The sequence below is a fragment of the Neomonachus schauinslandi genome, chromosome 10, assembly GCF_002201575.2.
Source record: "Neomonachus schauinslandi chromosome 10, ASM220157v2, whole genome shotgun sequence".
NCBI lineage: Eukaryota > Metazoa > Chordata > Mammalia > Carnivora > Phocidae > Neomonachus > Neomonachus schauinslandi.
This window is the reverse complement of record NC_058412.1, coordinates 21,776,450-21,795,462: the sequence shown is the minus strand read 5'-3', so window position 1 is coordinate 21,795,462 and position 19,013 is coordinate 21,776,450. Positions and strand designations below refer to the sequence as shown.

The 19,013-nt window shown below is 42.0% G+C and overlaps 1 protein-coding gene across 1 annotated transcript in view; it reads right to left on the bottom strand.

Moving 5' to 3' along the window:
* LOC123326010 overlaps positions 1–19,013 on the bottom strand; it is a 32,644-nt gene that overhangs the window by 678 nt on the left and 12,953 nt on the right. Inside the window, 10 exon segments of the mRNA XM_044918863.1 lie at position 1; positions 3–4,701; positions 4,813–4,887; positions 5,386–7,551; positions 7,801–11,598; positions 12,145–12,878; positions 13,953–15,776; positions 16,521–16,616; positions 16,831–16,885; positions 17,467–17,545. The exon segment at position 1 is cut by the window's left edge and continues 678 nt beyond it. Coding sequence (XP_044774798.1) covers position 1; positions 3–4,701; positions 4,813–4,887; positions 5,386–7,551; positions 7,801–11,598; positions 12,145–12,878; positions 13,953–15,776; positions 16,521–16,616; positions 16,831–16,885; positions 17,467–17,545 — 13,527 coding nt within the window.

Genomic DNA, 19,013 nt, shown 5'->3' with positions numbered 1-19,013 from the left:
GGCTCCTCTCAGAGGGACTGCGACATCTCCTCTCAGAGGGACTGCGATGGCTCCTTTCAGAGGAATCACACGGGGTTCTCTCCCTTAAGAAGCTATGGTGGTTTCGCTTCTTGGGCGTGATTTTCTCTTTAAGGTGACTCTGTGAGGTTCTCTTAAGTGAACCATGTAGATTTCTCCCTCGGGCTTGAACTCTGGTTCCTGTTTTGGAGTTCTTGGACTCCTGGCTAGAGATTTCACTCCTGCAGAAGTTTTTCTTAGCTTTGCTGCTACTGTCATTTTGAACAATACCCATACGCTGTCCGACTGAAGTGGTTTTGAAAATGGCACTTCTTTTAGAAACTATTGGCTTGGGCAGTTGGGTACGTCTGAGTTGGAAAGAGCTATCTCTTTTTGGTTGTTGAGCTGATCTGAATTGCTCTATTTCTTCCCATAATATCTTCTCCTGCTTAGTGGTTATGTCTGTTGGTTTTAGCTTGACAACTGGCATCCTGTCTCTTTTGATATCTCTTGATAAGGAATAATCTCTGGCTTTTTGTTTTAGATGGTGGTTTTTGCTTGAGCACAAATGGTCTGGCCTTGACCTGTCCTCAGGCTTTGGCCCAGCAAAAGCCATAATTCTGTGTGCTGTCTGGAATGCTTGCTTTAGGCCTTGAAAAAGCAGTTGAATGAATTTGGGTTGGGAGGATTTCTTAGATTGTCTTTTTAAAGAGGCAGTAATCGTGTGAGATGCTCCATTCCTCTTCCTTCTTAACTGGGCTGGTAAGTCCCTAGAAGGACTCCGTATTGTGGTTCTACCATTTGTGTAGAACTTTGTGTTTTGTGTTCTGCCTCCCTTAGTGATTCTTTTCATTGGGTATTTTGAACTATGGGTCTTTTTGGTTCTCCTTTTAGCCCATTTTTCATCCTGATTGCTTTCAGAGTCACTCTCTGGTACAGAGTGAACTTGAGTCAATTCATAGTGTCCCAGCTCTCCAATTTCTGTCTTTCCTAGGTCAGGGCTGCTATACTGCCTTCGCCTGATGTGGACTTGTACAGGAGATTGGGAAGATCCAGACTGGAAATCTATTGTAGAAGTAGGACTCTTGGAAGCTCGAGTATAGACTTTAGCTTTCCTTAGTGATGGTAATATAGGACTCCTTGGTGTGATGGGTCTGTCTCTTCTGTGGTACTTTGGGACTTGGGGTCTTTTCCCAGTCCGCAACCTAAAGCCAAGATGCAACCTAATCTCTCCGTGGCCTTCAGGAGTGCTTACAAGGTGGAGCTGTGGATAGATAAGAAGGTAAGGCCCAAAAGTGCCCTGTAATTTATGACAGCAATTAAATCCTGCACATCGGCCACACTGTAAGCAGATAGGGTATTTTAAAACCAAACCTGAAGTTAGAGGTGGAGGTACATTTGGGGGTATCTGACTCCTTAACAGTTTTGCTGCTATTTTTAGCTGCAGATCTTGTAGCAACTGGAACTGTTCTGAGAAGTCAGTCTTGGCCTGGGGAAGGTAACTTGGCTTGAGACACTGTTGGGACTCAAAAATCCTTGTCTGTGAATTACTCTGTGAGTTCTCACTCTCTTCCACTGGAACAGAATCTTTCCCAGTGAAAACTATATTGAAGGAAGACTCTAAACTTACTGTGGCAGGAGGCTGGCCCCCTGTATGTGAAACAGGCATGTGCTGAATGACTTCCTGGGATATATCACTGAGCTTCGAATTTTTCTTTATTCTTGTTCTAGTCCCAGAGTATTGCTGTATTATGGAGGACATGGAGCTACGTGTCCACATCCTTAAGGCTATTCTGTGCTGATGACCATGGCATGAAGTGTGTCTCTGAATGTAGTTTTTGAACACTGAAGTCTGAGAAATAATACTTCGACTCTTCTCTAGCAGACTCTGGGAAAATTCCATCAGTTCAGCTGGAACCCCAAATAAATTCTGAATAGATTGACAGATATCTTCAGTCGCTCTTCCCGTTAAAGATGTTTGAGAACAAAGCTTTCTTTCCATAGTGGTTCCCAAGACATTCCCCAGCATTAGCATTTTGGAGAGATATTTTCTAGGTAGTCGCTGTCTCCAGGAGTGATTCTCCCAGACATTCTGTTGTCTGCCCAGGACAGACCAGGTAAAGCCTCTTTGAGTTCCTGATCCTGACTGGAAGGTCCTAGATGGTGATCGCCAGCTTTGCAGTGAATGTTGGGATAGGCACTGGAGTGAATTCTCTAGCTTTTCCACCTGCTTCTTATCAGTCCTTTTAGATATGACACCCACTCCTGGGATCTCAAACTGTGGGGTTTCTACAGTGTTAGCTATCTTATCAGAGGGTTGATTGTGAAGGGACAAGGGAAGGGTTGAAGCTTGTATCACAGTAGGGTCTATAAAGGACTCTTCAGGCTGCAAAATATCTGTCCCAAGGTTTTTTATATCCAAGGCCCTTGATACTTCTGGCATCTCCAAATCACAAAAGCTTCCTAAGTCAGATGCTTCAACAGAGCTTGAGATGAGTGAGTTTGAAGAGTTCTGTAGAAATCTAGAGAAATAATTCCCTATTTGTAACTCCTCTCTTGACATAAAATCCTCAGATTCCCTATTCTGACATACCTGTGCTAGATTCAAATCCTTACATTCCATGATTTGAGGAAGCCCTATTTTTATCCCTTTTGCTTTCACAGCCTGAAGCCCTTGTTCATGAGTGAACACTCTAGGTTCCTCAAATGAAAATGCTGGCTGTGAGAGTAATTCTGCAGGTTTTACTTGGGTATTTGGCCTTGGAGTTAATTCTACAGGTTCTACCATTTCTTGAAGATGTGGCCTTGGGAATAAATCCAAACAATCAATAGCTGATCCTAAGGCTACTCCTATTGGTTCTACAATCTGAGGAATTGGTCCTGGTGCTAATTCCTCAGATTTTACAATTTGAAGTGGTGGCCCTGGGATTAACACAGTCTTTACAATTTGAAACCCTGTCAACTTCATTATTTCCAAAACTTGGTGTTTTGGCTGTGTGGTTAATTCCTTTGATTTTATACTTTGCAACCATAGCCCTGAGGTAGACTCAGAAGGTCTCACATGTTGCAGTTTTGGAGTCAACTCAACATTGTCTACCATTTGAGAGGCTGGCCCTGGTGTTAATGCTACAGACTTCACAACCTGAAGTGGTGGCCCAGGAGTCACTTTCACATATTCAATAACTTTTGGGGGGGCTACTGGGGTTATCCCTATTGGTTGAGCAGCTTGAAGCTGCGTCTTTGCAGATCCTGTGACTTGATCTAGTGGCTTTGGAGTAATCCTCATAAATTCTGTAATTTGACTCCGTAGTCCTGGAGCTATCTGTGAATATTTCATACGTTGATTCTGTGACTGTGTTAGCCCCATTGATCTATCCCCTTGCTGCCATGTCTCAGATGTGAGCTCTTCAGATTCGGCATGTCCTGCAACTTGACCTGTTTCCTTTGGGGACAAATCTAAAGATTCCTCTCTTTGAAGCCATTGCTTAGAGGTTGAACCCACAAATTCAGGAACTTGATATCCTAGCCCTGGTGTCACCTCTGGAGATTCTGGGACATGATGTAATGACTTTGTAGTCAGTGCTTCCAATTCTTCCCCTTGCAGTCTTTTCTCGGAGATCACCTCCACAAATTCTAGTGCTTGAGGATAGGGCCTTGGAACTCTCTCTGCATATCCAGTGGTTTTACTTATTGGCTTTGGGGTCATTCCAAAGAATTCCTTCCCTTTGAGCCCTGCCTTGGAGGTCAACCCCATAGTTTCTGTAGTGTGATGCTTGGGCTCTGGTGTCATCTCTTCAGATCCTACAACTTGCTGCAGTGGCCTTGTGTGTGACTCCCCCAAATCCTTAACTTGAGGCCATGACTGAGAGAGCAACTCTAGAGTTTCTGGGATTTTCTTTAGGGTTAACTCTAAGGATTTAGAGTCTTGATTCCTTAGCCCAGGAGTCAGATCAACAGATTCTGGTACTTGAAGATCTAGCCTTAGAGGTACTCCTGAAGATTCCATGGCTTTACTTGTTGGCTTTGGGGTGAACCCCACAGATTTGTCTACGGTTTCTTTGCCTTGATGTGCCAACCTTTCTGTGATGTGATAAATTGGTATTGAAATCAAATTCACAGATTTAGAGATTTGATGCTTTGGTGTTGGGATCATCTCTGCATGTTCTACAAACTGATGCCCTGGCCTAGGGATTATCTTAGAGGAGTCTGTGATTTGATAGCTTCTTTTTGGCGTTAGCTCCTCAGATTTTGTTCTTTGAAGCAGTGACCCCGGTGGTAACGCTACAGATTTTATATCTTGTTGCAGAGATACTGAAGACAATTTCACATGTTTTATACTTTGAAACTTTGGTTCTGGAGTAAATTCCAAAGGTTTCTCACCTTGTTGCTGTGATTCTAGAGACAAATTTGAAAATTTAACACTACTCAACATTGGTCCTGGCATGAACTTCTTAGTTGGCTCTGGTGCCAACACCACTGATTTCATACCTTGCCATCCTGAAATCAACTTTCGGCAATTCATACCTTGCTGTTGGGACCCTGGTGTCAACTCTACGAATTTCACATCTTGAAAACATAGTTCTGGAGCAAAGACCTCAGAATTAACACTTGGTGACCTTAGTGACGACAACCCTAAAGAATTAGCACTTTGAGGCTGTGTCAACAGGTTTGACTTCAAAGATTTCACATCTTGAGAACATGGCTCTGATTCAAACACCACGGATTTCTGCCTGAGGCAAGAAATCAAATCCTTAGAATTCACATCTTGAGGCTGTGGCCTTGGGCTCAACTCCAGAGATTTCACATCTTGAAAACACAGCTTTGGTGCAAACACCACAGATCTCACACTGTGCTGCCTGAGGTGTGAGGGCAACTCCCCAGAATTCATACCTTGAGGATGTGGCCCTGGATTTAACGCCACAGATTTCATTTCTTTTAAACATGGCTCTAGTGCAAACATCTCACATTTCAAGTTCTGCAGCTCAGAGCCTGAAATCAGTTTCACAGAATCTGCATCACAAAGCAATGGCCCTTTGTTCATCTTCACAAACTTTACATCTTCAAGCAGTGGCTCTGGTAAAAATAAGAGAGATTTCATACTATTTAACGGAGAGCCTAAAGTGAACACTGACTGCACAACTTGTTGCTGTGACCCACAGTGATTCTCCAAAAACTGGATTTCTGGAAACTTTGTCCCTGGAATTAACTCAGATTTTACACCTTGCAAATGTGGCCCAGGGTTGAACAGAATAGATTTTGTACCTTGATATTCTGATGTAGGGTTCAATTCAGAGGGTTTCATGCCTTGCATCTGTGGCCCTGGATTAAACTTTATAGAATTTATGCATTGAAGTTCTGACCCTAAATTCAAATCAGAAGAATTCACACCTTGCAGCTGTGGGCCACAGTTGAATTCCCGTGATGTTATATCTTGAAACTTTGTCCCTGGAGTCAATTCACGTTTCACATTTTGTAAATGTTGCACAGGGTTGAACATAACAGATTTTATACCTAGAACTTCTGACCCCAGATTCAAATCAAAAGATCCCATACCTTGACATTTAACCCCTGAGGTCAACTCAAAAGACTGTATACCTTGCAAAGGTGGCCCAAGTTCATACCCCATAGAATTTATGCATTGTAATTTGGGCTCTGGATTCAACTCAGAAGAATTTACACACTTCATCTGTGGCTCAGGGTTGCATTCCATAGGTGCTACACCAAGAAACTTTGACCCTGGAATCAATTCAGATTTCAAACCTTGCAAATGTGGTTCAGGGTTGAACACCATAGATGTCTCCCTTGGAATTTCTGTCCCTGAACTCAACTCAGAAGACTTCGTACCTTGCAGTTTTGATACTGAAGTTAATTCAGAAGGGTTTATACCTTGCAAGGGTGGCTCAGAGTTGCATCCAAATTTTGGTTTTGAAATAAACGCAGAAGAATTCATACCTTGTACAGGTGGCCCAAGGCAGAACACCTGGGATTTTATACCCTGAAGCTCTGACCCAGGATTCAACTCAGATTTTATACCTTTCAATTGTGGCCCAGTGCTGAATGCCCTAACATTTACACACTGAAGCTGTGGCCCTGGATTCAATTCAGAGGATTTCCCACCTTGTAATTTAGGCTGATGCTTGAATTCCAGAAATCGCTCATATGGAAGCTTCATGTCTGTGCACAACTCAGATTTTATCTCTTGTAACTGTGGCCCAGGATTGAACTCTAAAGATGGCATACCTTGAAGCCTTGATCCCTGGCATAACTCAGAAGATTTCACATCTTGTAACTGTTGCTCAGGATTGAATTCTCTAGATTTCACATCTTGAAGCTTTGTCTCTTTGCATAATTCTGAAGATTTTATATGTTGCAAATGTGGTCCAGGATTGTAGACCACAAATTTCACACTTTGAAGCTCTGGCCATGGTTTCAATTCAAAAGACTTCTCTTCTTCCCACTGCTTCCCAGCTTTGAACTCAGAAGATATCACACTGCAAATCTTTGATTCCAAGGCTAACTCAGAGGGTTTTGAAACCTGGAATTCTAGGTCATTGTTGACCTCCGTGGTTTTCATTATTTGAAGCTTTATGGACTCAGGAGATTTTGCACCTTGCAACTTTGCCCCAGGGTTGAATTTCATAGATTCCATACCTTGAAGGCGTGCCCCTGGTGTCAACATAGGCAATTTCCTATTTTGTAACTGTGGGGCTGACTCAAACCCCAAAGATTTCATATCTTGGGCCTTTGCACCTAGAGTCAATTCAAGAGATTTCATATCTTGCCACATGGGTCTGGTAAGGAACTCCACAGATTCTCCACTTTGAAGCTTTGTTTTTGGTGTTAATTCAGAAGATGTTACACCTTGTAACTGTGGAATAGGTTTTAACTCAACAGATTGCAAATCTTGAAGCCTATACTCTAGCATCAAATCAGATTTCTCACCTTGTCTCTGTGGTCCAGGGTTGAACTCCACAGATTTCACACCTTGAAGCTCCCTCTTCTGAGTTAAATCAGATTTCCCACGTTGTAGCTTTGGACCATGGTTGAACTCAGAGGATTTCACTTCTTGAAGCTTTGGCCCTGGGATCACTTCAGAAGATTTCATACCTTGAAAGTGTGATCTAGAACTGAACCCTGCAGGTTTTTTATCTTGAAGCTTTATACCCATAATCAACTCAGAACATTTCACATCTTGTAACTGTGGGCCTGATTTCACACCTGAAAACTTCCTCCCCGGGGTCAAATCAGAAGATTTCTCACCTTGTAACTTTGGACTAGATTTCAATTCCACAGATTTCACAACTTGAAGCTTTTCCCTTGCGATGACTTGAGAAGATTTCACATCCTGCAAGTGTGGTCCAGACTTGAAATTCATAGATTTTACATCTTCAAGGTTTATACCCATGATCAACCTAGAAGATTTCATATCTTGCAACTGTGGGCCTGACTTGAAATCCATGGATTTCACTTTTTGAAGTTTTGTCCCTAGTATCAATTCAGAAGATTTCACACCTCTCAGCTGTGGCCCAGGTTTGAACGTCACAGATTCCACATCTTGAAACTTTGTTTCTGAGATTAATTTAGAACATTTCACTCCTTGAAATTGTGGCTCAGGGTTGAATACCAATTTCACATCTTGAAGCTTTGATCCCAGGCTCAGGTCAGAAGATTTCACAACTTGCACCTGGGGACTGGGGCAGCTTTCTTTATGTTTTACATTTTGAAGCTTTGTCTTTGAGGTCCTTTTAGAAGAATTCACACCTTGTAACAATGGCCCAAGGTTGAAATCTGTACGTTTGGTACCTTGAATCTTTGTCCCTGCAGTCAGTTTAGAAAATGTTGTACCTTCCAACTGTGAACTTGGATTTAACTCAGTAAATGTCATATCTTGGGACTTTATCTCAGGTGACAACTTAGAAGATTTTAGATCTTGCCACTGTGACCCAGAGTTGAAATTCTCAGATTTCATACCTTGAAGCTTTGTCTGAAGAGTCAACTCAGATGACTTCACGCTTTTCAAGTGTAGTGGGGAGTTCAACTCTATATTTGTATTGCTTTGTAATTGTGACCCTTGGCTTAATACCCCAGATTTCATGCCAGGAAGCTGTGGCTCTTCTGCAAGCACTAGGGACTTCACAACTTGAAGCTGTGCTCCTGGGGATGACTGTAAGAGTTTCATTTCTTGATGCTTTGGTTCTGCAGTCAATTTAGGAGATTTCCTATCATGCATGCAAAGTCTAGATTTCAATGGCATAGATTTCATATCACAGAGCTTTGACCCTGAAGTCAGGTCACATGATTTCACACTTCTAACCTGTAGACAAGGTTTCAAATCACAGTCTTGAGGCTGATGTTCCTGGAGTGATGCCAAAGGTCCTGTATCTTGGAGCTTTGGCCTTGGAGTCAACACAGATGACTTTCTATCTCTTAACTGTATCAAAGATTTCAACCCTACAGACTTGACACCTTGAGATTGTAACCCTATAGACTTCACACCTTGGAAATCAGGTCCTGGTATCCACTGAATACGTCTCATACTTTCCAGCTGTGGCTCTTTTTTTAACTCAATAGTTTTTACATCTTGAAGCTGTGGCTCTGAGGTTGATGCCAAAGCCTTCCCTTTTTGCAGCTGTGGTCCTGGGAGCACCTCGGGAGTTTTCACGTTCTGCAGCTGTGGCCCAAGGTTGAACTCTGTATATGTTGTACCTTGAGTTTTTGGCCCTAGAGTCGATTCAGATGACTTCATATCTCTTAACTGTATCGAAGATTTCAACCCTACAGATTTAACACCTTGAGACTGTGACTCAAGATTTAACTCTACAGATTTCACAGCTTGGAACTTAGGTCCTGGTATCCACTGAATACATCTCATACTTTCAAGCAGTGGCTCTTGTTTTAACTCAGCGGTTTTTACATAAAGTTGTGGTTCTGAAGCTGACTCTGAGGGTTTTATTTGGTGCAACGGTGGCCCTGGGGTCAACTTAGGAGACTTTATGCTTTGCAACTGTGGTTCAACTGGTTCAAGTTTGAATTCTTTAGGTTTTAAACCTTGAATATTTGATTCTGAAGTCAATTCAAATGATTTCATATTTTCAAACTGTAACTCAAAATTGAGGTCTACTAATTTTTTACCTTTAAGTTTTAGCTCTGGAATTAACTCCAAAGACATTCCATCATCTGACTTAGCCCCTCTCTTCAATTGCTCTGAATTCACACATTGCTGCTTTGGTGAGATTACAGATATCGTGCCATCCTGTTCTGGTCCAGAAGTTAAATTTGCAAGTGCCATCCCTTGAAACTGTTGCCTTGGGGCTAAATCCACAGCTTTTACTCCTTGAAACTTTGGTCTTCTGGTCACTTTCACAGATTTTACTTCCTGGTTCTTTAGCCTTGGGGTCAACTTCACAGATTTTACATATTGCAGCTCTGAATCTGGAGTTTCCTCTACAGATTTTAAATTTTGATGCTTTAAACATGGGGTACTGTTAACAAATTTTGTATCTTGCGTTTGTGGCTCTAAAGTCAGTTCCTCAGGTTTCACACCTTGCAGTTCAGACCCTTGGAGCAATGGCCCTGGTGCAAAAGGCACAGATTTCTCACCTTGCATCTTTGGCCCAAATTTCAATTCCACAGTTTCCACAGCTTTGGATTCTTGAATTCTTGCATGCAGAATCAAATCAGATTTTGCACCTTGAAGCTTGGTATCTTCAGTGTTTTTCACAGATTTGACATGTTCTATCCATGGTCCTGCAGTTATCTCCACAGATTTCTCACCCTCCAGCTGTGGACTGGGGGTTAACAACATAGATTTCATACCTTTTAGACACTGTCCTGTAGTTAAGGCCACAGATTTCACATCTTTCAGCTCAGAGATCAACAACTCAGATTTTAAACCTTGAAGTTTTGAGCCTGGGGTCAGCTCCATTGGTTTCACACCTCCCACCTGTGGCCCTTGGATCAATTCAGAAGATTTTATACCTTGAAACTGTGGTCTTCTAGTCAACTCAGAATAGTTTACACTTGGCAACTGTGACTCAGGAGTCAACTCCATAGATTTTGCATCTGGTTTCTGTGGCTGGGAGACAATTTTATAAGAAATGTTACCTTCCAGGTTTGACATTTGATCCATCACTAAATTTTTTACACCTTGAAACAGTGTCTCTGGTAACATCTCAGGCTTGACCACTTGCTTTTGAGGTCCTGGGGACAACCCCATAGATCTTACTCCTTGCATCTTTGGCTTTGGGGTCAACTCAAAAAATTTCACATATTGGAGTTGTGGCCCTGAGTTTAAGTCTGAAGATTTCACACCTTGAGGTTGAGTTCCTGATGTCAGATCACAAAATTTGACATCTTGTAGCCATGGCCCTGGGTTAAGCCCCACCTGTTTTATATCTTGAAGCCCTGGAGACATCTTTGCTAATTTAGATTCTTGAAGCCCTAACTCTGGAGTCATCTCCACAGAATTCACACCTTGAAACACTGATCCTGGGGTTTGCTCCCCAAATTTGACACCTTGAAGCTTTGGCCCTGAAGTCAGTTCAGAAAATTTGACATCTTGCTGTCTTGGCCCTAGGTTCAGTTCCTGAGACTTCACACCTTGAAACTGTAGTTCTGAGGTCAATTTCATAGATTCCATGCTGTGAAACTGTGATCCTTCAATAGACAGAAGAGATTTCATATTTTCACTCAAGAGCCCTTGGCTTGATTGCAAAGATGATTCTGTTACAAATCCTAAGGACTGTATATCTTGAAGCTGTGTTCCCGGTATACATTGCACATGTTTGAAACCTTGATGCTTTGGTGCTGAGGTCAAATCAGAAAACCTGATATCTTGCAAGCATAGTCCTGAGTTTTGTTCCACAAATTTCATACCTTGAGTTTGTGGTTCTGGAGACAATTGTACAGACATAACACTTTGATGCTTCAGTCCTGGGATAAAATCTGACAATTTGATTTCTTGCATTGGGGAACCTGGGGTCAGTTCATCAGATTTCACACTATGATGTGGGGACCCTGAGATTAAATCTACAGGTTTTTCTCCTTGAAGAAGTGGCCCTGGAGATGACTCTGAAAATCTGACACTTTGCAAATGTGGCCCTGGGGTCAATTTCACACCTTGAAGCTGTGCCCCCTTAGTCAATTCCTCTGATATTATACTTTGTAGTACTGGTTCTTGTACCAGCTTCTCAGATTCTACCATTCCAGTAGTAGCTGGTTGTGGGATTAAATTAACATATTCCACATCTTGTAATTGTGGCTCTGGATCCAGCTGCATAGACTTTACTCCCTGCAATTGTGGCTCTGGGGTCAACTCCAGAACATGTAATTTTGGTCCTGTGAGAAATTGTTTAGATCCTACCACTAACGGGGATGACTCAGGGGTTAACGTCACAGATTTCAAATTTTGCATTAGTGGCTCTGATTTCTCATATTGCATTCCTGGTCCTAAAGTCAATTCTGGAGATCCTTTTACTGAATATGGTGGTACTGGCATTGGCTCCTGGGTATTTTCAACTTGAAACGATGCCAACCCAAAAGGTTCTGTGTTTTCATATTCTGACCTTAGGGGTATCTCTGAAGGCTCAAAAACTTGAAGGTGTGGCTTTAGAGTCATTTCTGTAGATTCTATAACTTGACCTGTTGGTTTTTGTGTCAATGCCACTTGGAGCAAAGCCTCAGAAACCAGCCTCGCAGTTTCTGTGTCTTGATAGCCTGGCCCCGGAGACATCTCTGAAAATTTTTGAAAACATGGCCTAGGCATTATCCCAGTAGTTTCCACGACTTGCTGTGGGATTAATTTCACAGATTCCTCCTCTTGTGGCCAGGTCTCAGAAGCTAACTCTGCAGATGGTGTGTCTTGATGCCTTGGTCTAGAAGTTGGACCCACAGATTTCATTGCTTGTAAATGTGGTTCCATGGTTAGCTTCCTTGATTCAACATGTAAGTGTGTTTCAGGAATTAACCTCCTAGATTCTTCCAGTGGTACAGTTAAATCCATAAATGTATTACCATGCATTAATGAGCCTAGAGTCAACACCTCAGGTTTTGTACTTTGAGGCTGTGGTTCCGAGGTCAATGGCACAGATTTCACACCTTGAAATTGTGGTTCTGAGTTCAACTCCTTATAGTTCATAAATTCTGAATATGGTCCTAGATTCAGATGAACAAACTTCATACCTTGGGACTCTGGGTTCAACACTTCTGGGTTCATTCCTTGCATCTCTGATCCTGGTACCAACTCTGGAGATTCTTGTATTATGTGTTGAGACCCTCGAGTCTCCAAGGCTTTTACACCTTGGAGCATTGTCTCAAGAGCACCTTGGAATGGCACTGAGTTCACCTGCATAGATTCTGAAGTCTGACTCAATGGCCCTGGAGTACTTCTTAAAGATGATTTTTTCAACTCCATAGATTCTTTCCCGTGGTGACAAGTGTCAGAGGTCAACTCTGCTTCTGCTCCTTGATATCCTGGCTCTGTGATCATTTTTGAAGATTCTAAAGCTTGATGCCATGGGGTCAATCCTTCAGGTTCTGTGGCTTGATGATTTGGCATGAGGTTCAGCTCTACAGATTTTACTGCTTGAATGTGTGCCGCTGAGATCGGCTCCTCATATTTCATACCTTCTACCTGTGTTTTGGGAATCAACTTTCTACATTCTACCATTTGAGGAAATTTCACATCTTTAAGCAATAGTACTGGGGCTGTCTCCTTAGATCTTTCATCTTGTAACCATGGCTTTGGGGCCAACTCCACAGATTTCATATCTTCCTGTAGTGGTCTTAGGGTCAACTCCACAGCTTTCATATCTGGAAACTCGGATGGTAGGGCCAAATGAACATATTCCAGACCTTGCAACTGTGAACTGGAGTTCAAATCTATCGATTTCCTTTTTTGCAACTGTGGTGCTGGGGCTAACTCAGCAGATTTTCCACTTTGTTGTTGTGTTCCTAGGGTTAAATGGATAGATTTCACACCTTGAAGCTGAGACCCTGGGGCTAACTGCACAGAATTCTCACTTTCCAGCTGTGGAATAGGGGCCAACTCATTAGATTTTACAATCTGCAGTTGAAGTTCTGGGACCAATTCTATAGGGTTCACAGTTGGGATCAGCTGTCCATATTTTACCATTTGTGGGACTGGACCTGGGGTTATGTCTATAGATTTTATATTTTGCAATCCTGGGGATAACTTCATAGAATCCACAGCCTTAAGTTGTGGCATTGGCTTCACCCCCAAATATTCTACACCTGGAAGCAGTGATGGAGTGGTCATTACTGCAGATTCTGTGACTTGATGCAGTGGCTTTTGGCTCATTCCCTTAGATGCTGTGCTTTGACCCAGTGACCTTGGGACTGTCCCTAAAGGTTCCATTATTTGATGTTGTGACTGTGTCGACTCAGTCAGATTTCTGATTACAGGGTCAGAGGCCAACTCCATAGTTTCTATAATTTGACGGCTTTGCCTTGGACTCATCTCTGAAGATTCTAAGATTTGATGCCACTGGGTCAACCTTGGAGATTCCATGACTTGATGAGGTAGCCCTGGGGTTAATTCCATAGCTTCTGTGCCTTGATGACATGGTTGTGGAGTCATCTCCACAGAGTCTACCACTTGAATCCATGACCCAGGAGTCAACTCCAGAGGTTCCTTGACTTGAGATACTGGCCTTGCGGTCAAATCCTGAGTTTCCGCAACTTGTGATTGTGGTGCTGTGATCATTCCCATGGGTGACTCCAGTGCTACTGGAGTTACCTTTAAAGAATGTATGGATTGATGTGATGGCATTGGAATCATCCCTACTGATTCTGTAACTCTAAGTGGGGGCTTTGGAGGGAAACCCACAGATTCTACAACTCCAGGTGGACCAATAGTAGGAGGAGAGCTAGAAGAAGTCAAACCATCTGGCTGAGTTGCTCCTGGGGCCAAATTTGCAATTTTAGATTGTGAATCTCCAGAGTCTATAACATGTGGCTGTGCTGGTGGAATTATCCCCATGAAATCCATAGCTTGTAATAGTGCCACTGGAGTTACTTTTGTGTAATCCATAACTTGATGCAATGGACTGGAGATCATTTCCAATGATCTTGTGGTTTGACATACTGACCCTGAAGGAATCTTCAGTGGTTCTATGATTTGACTTTGTGGCTTTGAGGTTATGTCCACTGATTCACTAACTTCAGGCTGTGGTCCTACAGTGATTTCCACAGTTTCCACAAGTGCATGTTGTGCCTTTGGACTCATCTTTCCTGGTGGTATGACTTCATGGTCCAACAATGTGTTGATTTCCCCTGATTCCATGGCTTGAGATGATGTTCTTGGGGTTATTCCCACTGATTCTATGATATGTGCTTGTGATTTATTAATCATCCCCATAGAATCCATGACTTGAAGCAATGCTACAGGAGTTACCTCCACATTATCTGTGACTTGATTCAGTGCTCTTGAGGTCATCTTTGATTTCATAACTTGATGCTGAGGACTTGGTGTTACCTCCACTGATTCAGTGACTTGATATGATGGTTTTGTGCTTACACTCACTTTTTTCATGGTTTCCATTGGTTTCCCAACTTTGTCTGGTGGCTGTGGGAACAAACCCACAGATTCTCTCACTTCTGAATGTGATTCTGGGATCATCCCCATTGAATCCATGACTTGAAGTAATGCCAAAGGAGTTACCTTTATGCTATCTGTAACTTGATATGGTAGCCTTGGGGTCATCTCCACATTAGTCACGTGGGTCTTACGCTGTTGTATCCTTTTTTCTGGACGATCTATGACCCTCTGCTCTATATTAGGTTCCAGGACATGTTTTGGCTCCTTCTGCAGTAAAGTGGTTTCCTCTTGAATTATGTCAGCTCCTAAACTCTTGGGAGGTGGAGTGCCCAAAGATGTAACTAAGGGCCTGGTTTCAAGGATTTGGGGGCCATCCCCAGGTTGTGACTGCTTACCTGGGATAAGTGACTGTGAAATTTTTGTTTCTGTTCTATTTAATCCAGATTCCACTCCAATATTCACATGGAGCTGAAATGATGGACAGTTTGGGGATTTATTGTTGAGACCTTGTTCAGTGCTTTGATGAATGGGAATAGATACCTGGATTTGAGGTTTCTCTGGTTCAGGAACTCCTCCTTGTGCCTCAATTAAATAATTCAGCATTGCCCATGATTCCCTCACAGGCAGAGGCACTATTTGTTCCCTCAAAGTATAAACCTTCCAGGCGATATGTCCCTCTAACTCCCACCTAGCCAAAGGAGAGAGCCGGATTGGAGCCCATCCCGAGAATCGTGGTCTTGCCTTGAAAACAAAATCTGGCCTATGATCCGATGTCAAATGCCTCTTGCTCTCTCTCCCATTCTTTGTTTTTTCTTGTTGGCAGAGATCTGGGGATTCGAACACAGAGTTGATAAAAGAGCTTTGGGATCTTAAGGGTGAATGAGCTGCTGAATTCTGAAAAAGTTTTGATTTCCCAAACTCTGAGAGCTGAAAAGGACGCAGGGATGTGCCTTGGTTCCTGAACACAGAAGACTGGTTTTTGGGTAAAAGAGGTAAACTATGGCTCCGGAGTTTCCAGGTTGTTCCTTCAGAAAAGACAGGAAGGTGTGACAGGCTGGAGTTGTTGCATGATGATCCAGAGGAGATGCTGTGGTCAGTAGAATGTTTTGCCTTCTTACAGCCACAACAGGGTAGAATAGGCTCCTGAGCCACAAGAACAGAGGAGGTGGAGGAAGAAATCATATCCTGTGGTTCAGGCAAACACAATTCCATAAGACTTGATCTAAGAAATAAAGAAGAGTTTCCATTTGCTTTGAAGCAGAAAAAGGTAGGAAAAGGGAAAGATACTGGCTATTTCTTTTTTTTTTTTTTTAAGATTTTATTTATTTATTTGAGAGAGAGAATGAGATAGAGCATGAGAGAGGGGAGGGCCAGAGGGAGAGGCAGACTCCCTGCTGAGCAGGGAGCCCTGATGCGGGACTCGATCCCGGGACTCCAGGATCATGACCTGAGCCGAAGGCAGTCGCTTAACCGACTGAGCCACCCAGGCGCCCCGATACTGGCTATTTCAAATGTGAAATATTTTGGCCTGAGGGAGAACAACAACAACAAAAGAGGTTGCTTTCCCCAGTATCAATTACTTATGGATAGAATTCCTCTACCAGGAGGAAATGATCCTCTACCAATCAGAAATGATCCATAGACCAGTTGTTCTTAAACCTTTGGACCCAGAGTTTATCCCCACTGCCAAAACTAAGTAAATAACCAACCAACTAACAATCTCTCTTTTCCCTCTCTCTTTCCATCCCTCCTTCCCTCTCTACTACGTCCCTTCTCAGTCTCTTCCTCCTTCCCTCTTAAAAGTTCTACCACCTTTGGGGCGCCTGGCTGGCTCAGTTGGTAGAGCATGCAATTCTTGATCTCAGGGTTGTGAGTTCGAGCCCCACATTGGGGGTAGAGTTTACTTAAAACAAAAACAAAAACTTCCACCACCTTCAACCTCCTCCCAGAAACTACCTTCCCTGACCTTGCACATTCCAGATGTTGGAAGATCTGTTGAAGACTTCTGTCCATTGACCAGAGTATATATTCCTGGGCCCATCCCACAGGGAGTCCTGAAAAGCTGGATACAACAGGGTGTGTCAATGTAATTGAAGTGATATTAAAGTACTAGTAAGGAAACCAATAAGAAGGGTGACTTAACTTAGAAAGGAAACAGCTATAATCGTGAGGGAAGTAAAACAATACTAGGTACCTTTCTCCTAACCTTTACAGAGTTTATCAGTAGGTTTGGCTGGAGAGAGAAAGAATTGATAGTGAAGATCAACTTTACTCACTGTGTCAGATTAGCTTCAGGGCAAACCATCCTGAGATTTTCTTCCCACTGGGAAGCTGGGAGCAGAGGTAAAGAAGATTTTAGCATCCTAATTGTTGATACCACCTTGTTCCACCCCCTTATTTCACAAATAAGAAAAAGTAAAACCATGTGCAGGTTCATAAAGTTAATTAGTGGTAGAGCCCAGACTTAACCCAGGTCTCAAGTTTTTATACTTTGAACTATACTATGCTGCCTTCACCATGTAGATTAAGCCATTGGAAAGAGCAGGAACAATCATGGTAGTAGGGAGTTGGAGTAGGGGAAACAAAAGTTTATAACACATATTTTTTCCTCCAAAGGAGTCTATCCAGTGCCCATAACAGGGAAAAAAGTATTGAAACTTCCTGCACTAAACGCTAATCTCACCAATTTTCTTTCCTGAAACTTTGAGTTTTGCACGAGAGGAAATTAGGAAAGAAAGCATGAGGAAAGGAAGCATAGGACGAATTGTAAATCTGTTTATATCTCTTTGGAAGTTGCTAGAAAGAATAAGCACCTTTCTTTCACTTATGTAATCTTTTTCAACCTCCCTCCCTCCACCTGTTATTAAAGTCTGGAGTCTTAAAGCAGACCCACAGTTGATTTGTCATTTAGCCTTGAACTGAAGAATAAAGGATAGGATCTTTCTGACCTGTGAATTTCTGGATCTTTTTCAATTTATGCTGCTTTGAAGTCTAGAGAGGCACAAAAAGAAAAAATAAAATCAGAAAATGTTCTAGGTTAGAAAATCAACAGCACATTTCCTCTTACAGACACAAATATTGGTACAGTTGGTGTCCATAACTACAGCAACAGCTGCCTCCCCATTCACTTATTCATAAATCATTTAATGAGCACCTATTAAGTCCTAGGCATTATATTGGGTGCAAGGACTACAAAGATAAATATGACCCCGGTATTCTGGAAATTCACATTAATAGGGAAAACAGATGTCTAAACAGCTAAGTTATAACATCATGTGGTAAATGCTGAAACAGAAATATAAGTGTTGGGCGCCTGGGTGGCTCAGTTGGTTAGGCGACTGCCTTCAGCACAGGTCATGATCCTGGAGTCCCAGGATCGAGTCCCGCATCGGGCTCCCTGCTCAGCGGGGAGTCTGCTTCTCCCTCTGGCCCTCCCCCCTCTCATGTGCTCTCTCTCTCTCTCATTCTCTCTCTCAAATAAATAAATAGAATCTTAAAAAAAAAAAAAGAAATATAAGTGTTGGAGAATAAAAGGACAATGATTAACTTCCTGGGAGAGAAGGGGAAAATTACTCAAGAAGTTGCCATTTGTCCTGGAGTTTGAAGAATCAGCAGAAAGTTTTTAGGTAAAAAAAGAGCATTCCAGGCAAGTGGGAACATCACCAAGAAGATTATAAAGGCATGATTGTCAGGTGTACTTTTGCTAAGTAGTAAGAGATGAAGCTGGAAATATAAGTGGAAGCCAGATTTGGGTGGAATTTTTATTTTATCCTTTAGGTCAGAATTTCCCAATCAGTAGTTTGTAAACTCCTGGGTTTTTTTTTTTTTTTCAAGCATGTTCCAGACCATTTTAAAGGCAGAAATGACATTTGTTACCATTTCAAATAAAACAATTTTTATTTCTCCCTTTTGAATCAGGACATCAGTCTCTGAGAGTGTATTATAAGAGCCTACACAATATTATTCATAGTATTGCCAAATGTTTTAGATAAACAATGTTGGATAAAAGTGTTAAAAGCAAGATTTCTCCCAAGAATGGTGTGTCCAACATAAGAAAGTAAAACAATGTGATATACCACATGAATAACATGAAGGAGAAAAAAACTGAACAATTATCTCAATTGATGGAGAAAAAGGATTGGCAAAATCCAATACCCATTCATGATTTAAAAAATAAAAATAAAAACACTCAACAAACTAGGGATAGAAGGGAACTTCCTCAATAGAGTAAAGGGTATTAATGAAAAACCCACAGCTAATATCATTCTCAATAGTGAAAGATTGAGAGCTTTCCTTTTAAGGTAGGGAACAGACAAGGATGCTCACTTTCACTATTTTCATTAACATTGTACTAGAAACTCCAACCAGAGAAATTAGGTAAGAAAAATAAAAGCCATCTAAATTGGAAAGGAAAATGTTAAACAATCTCTATCTCTATTCACAGATGACATAATCTTAT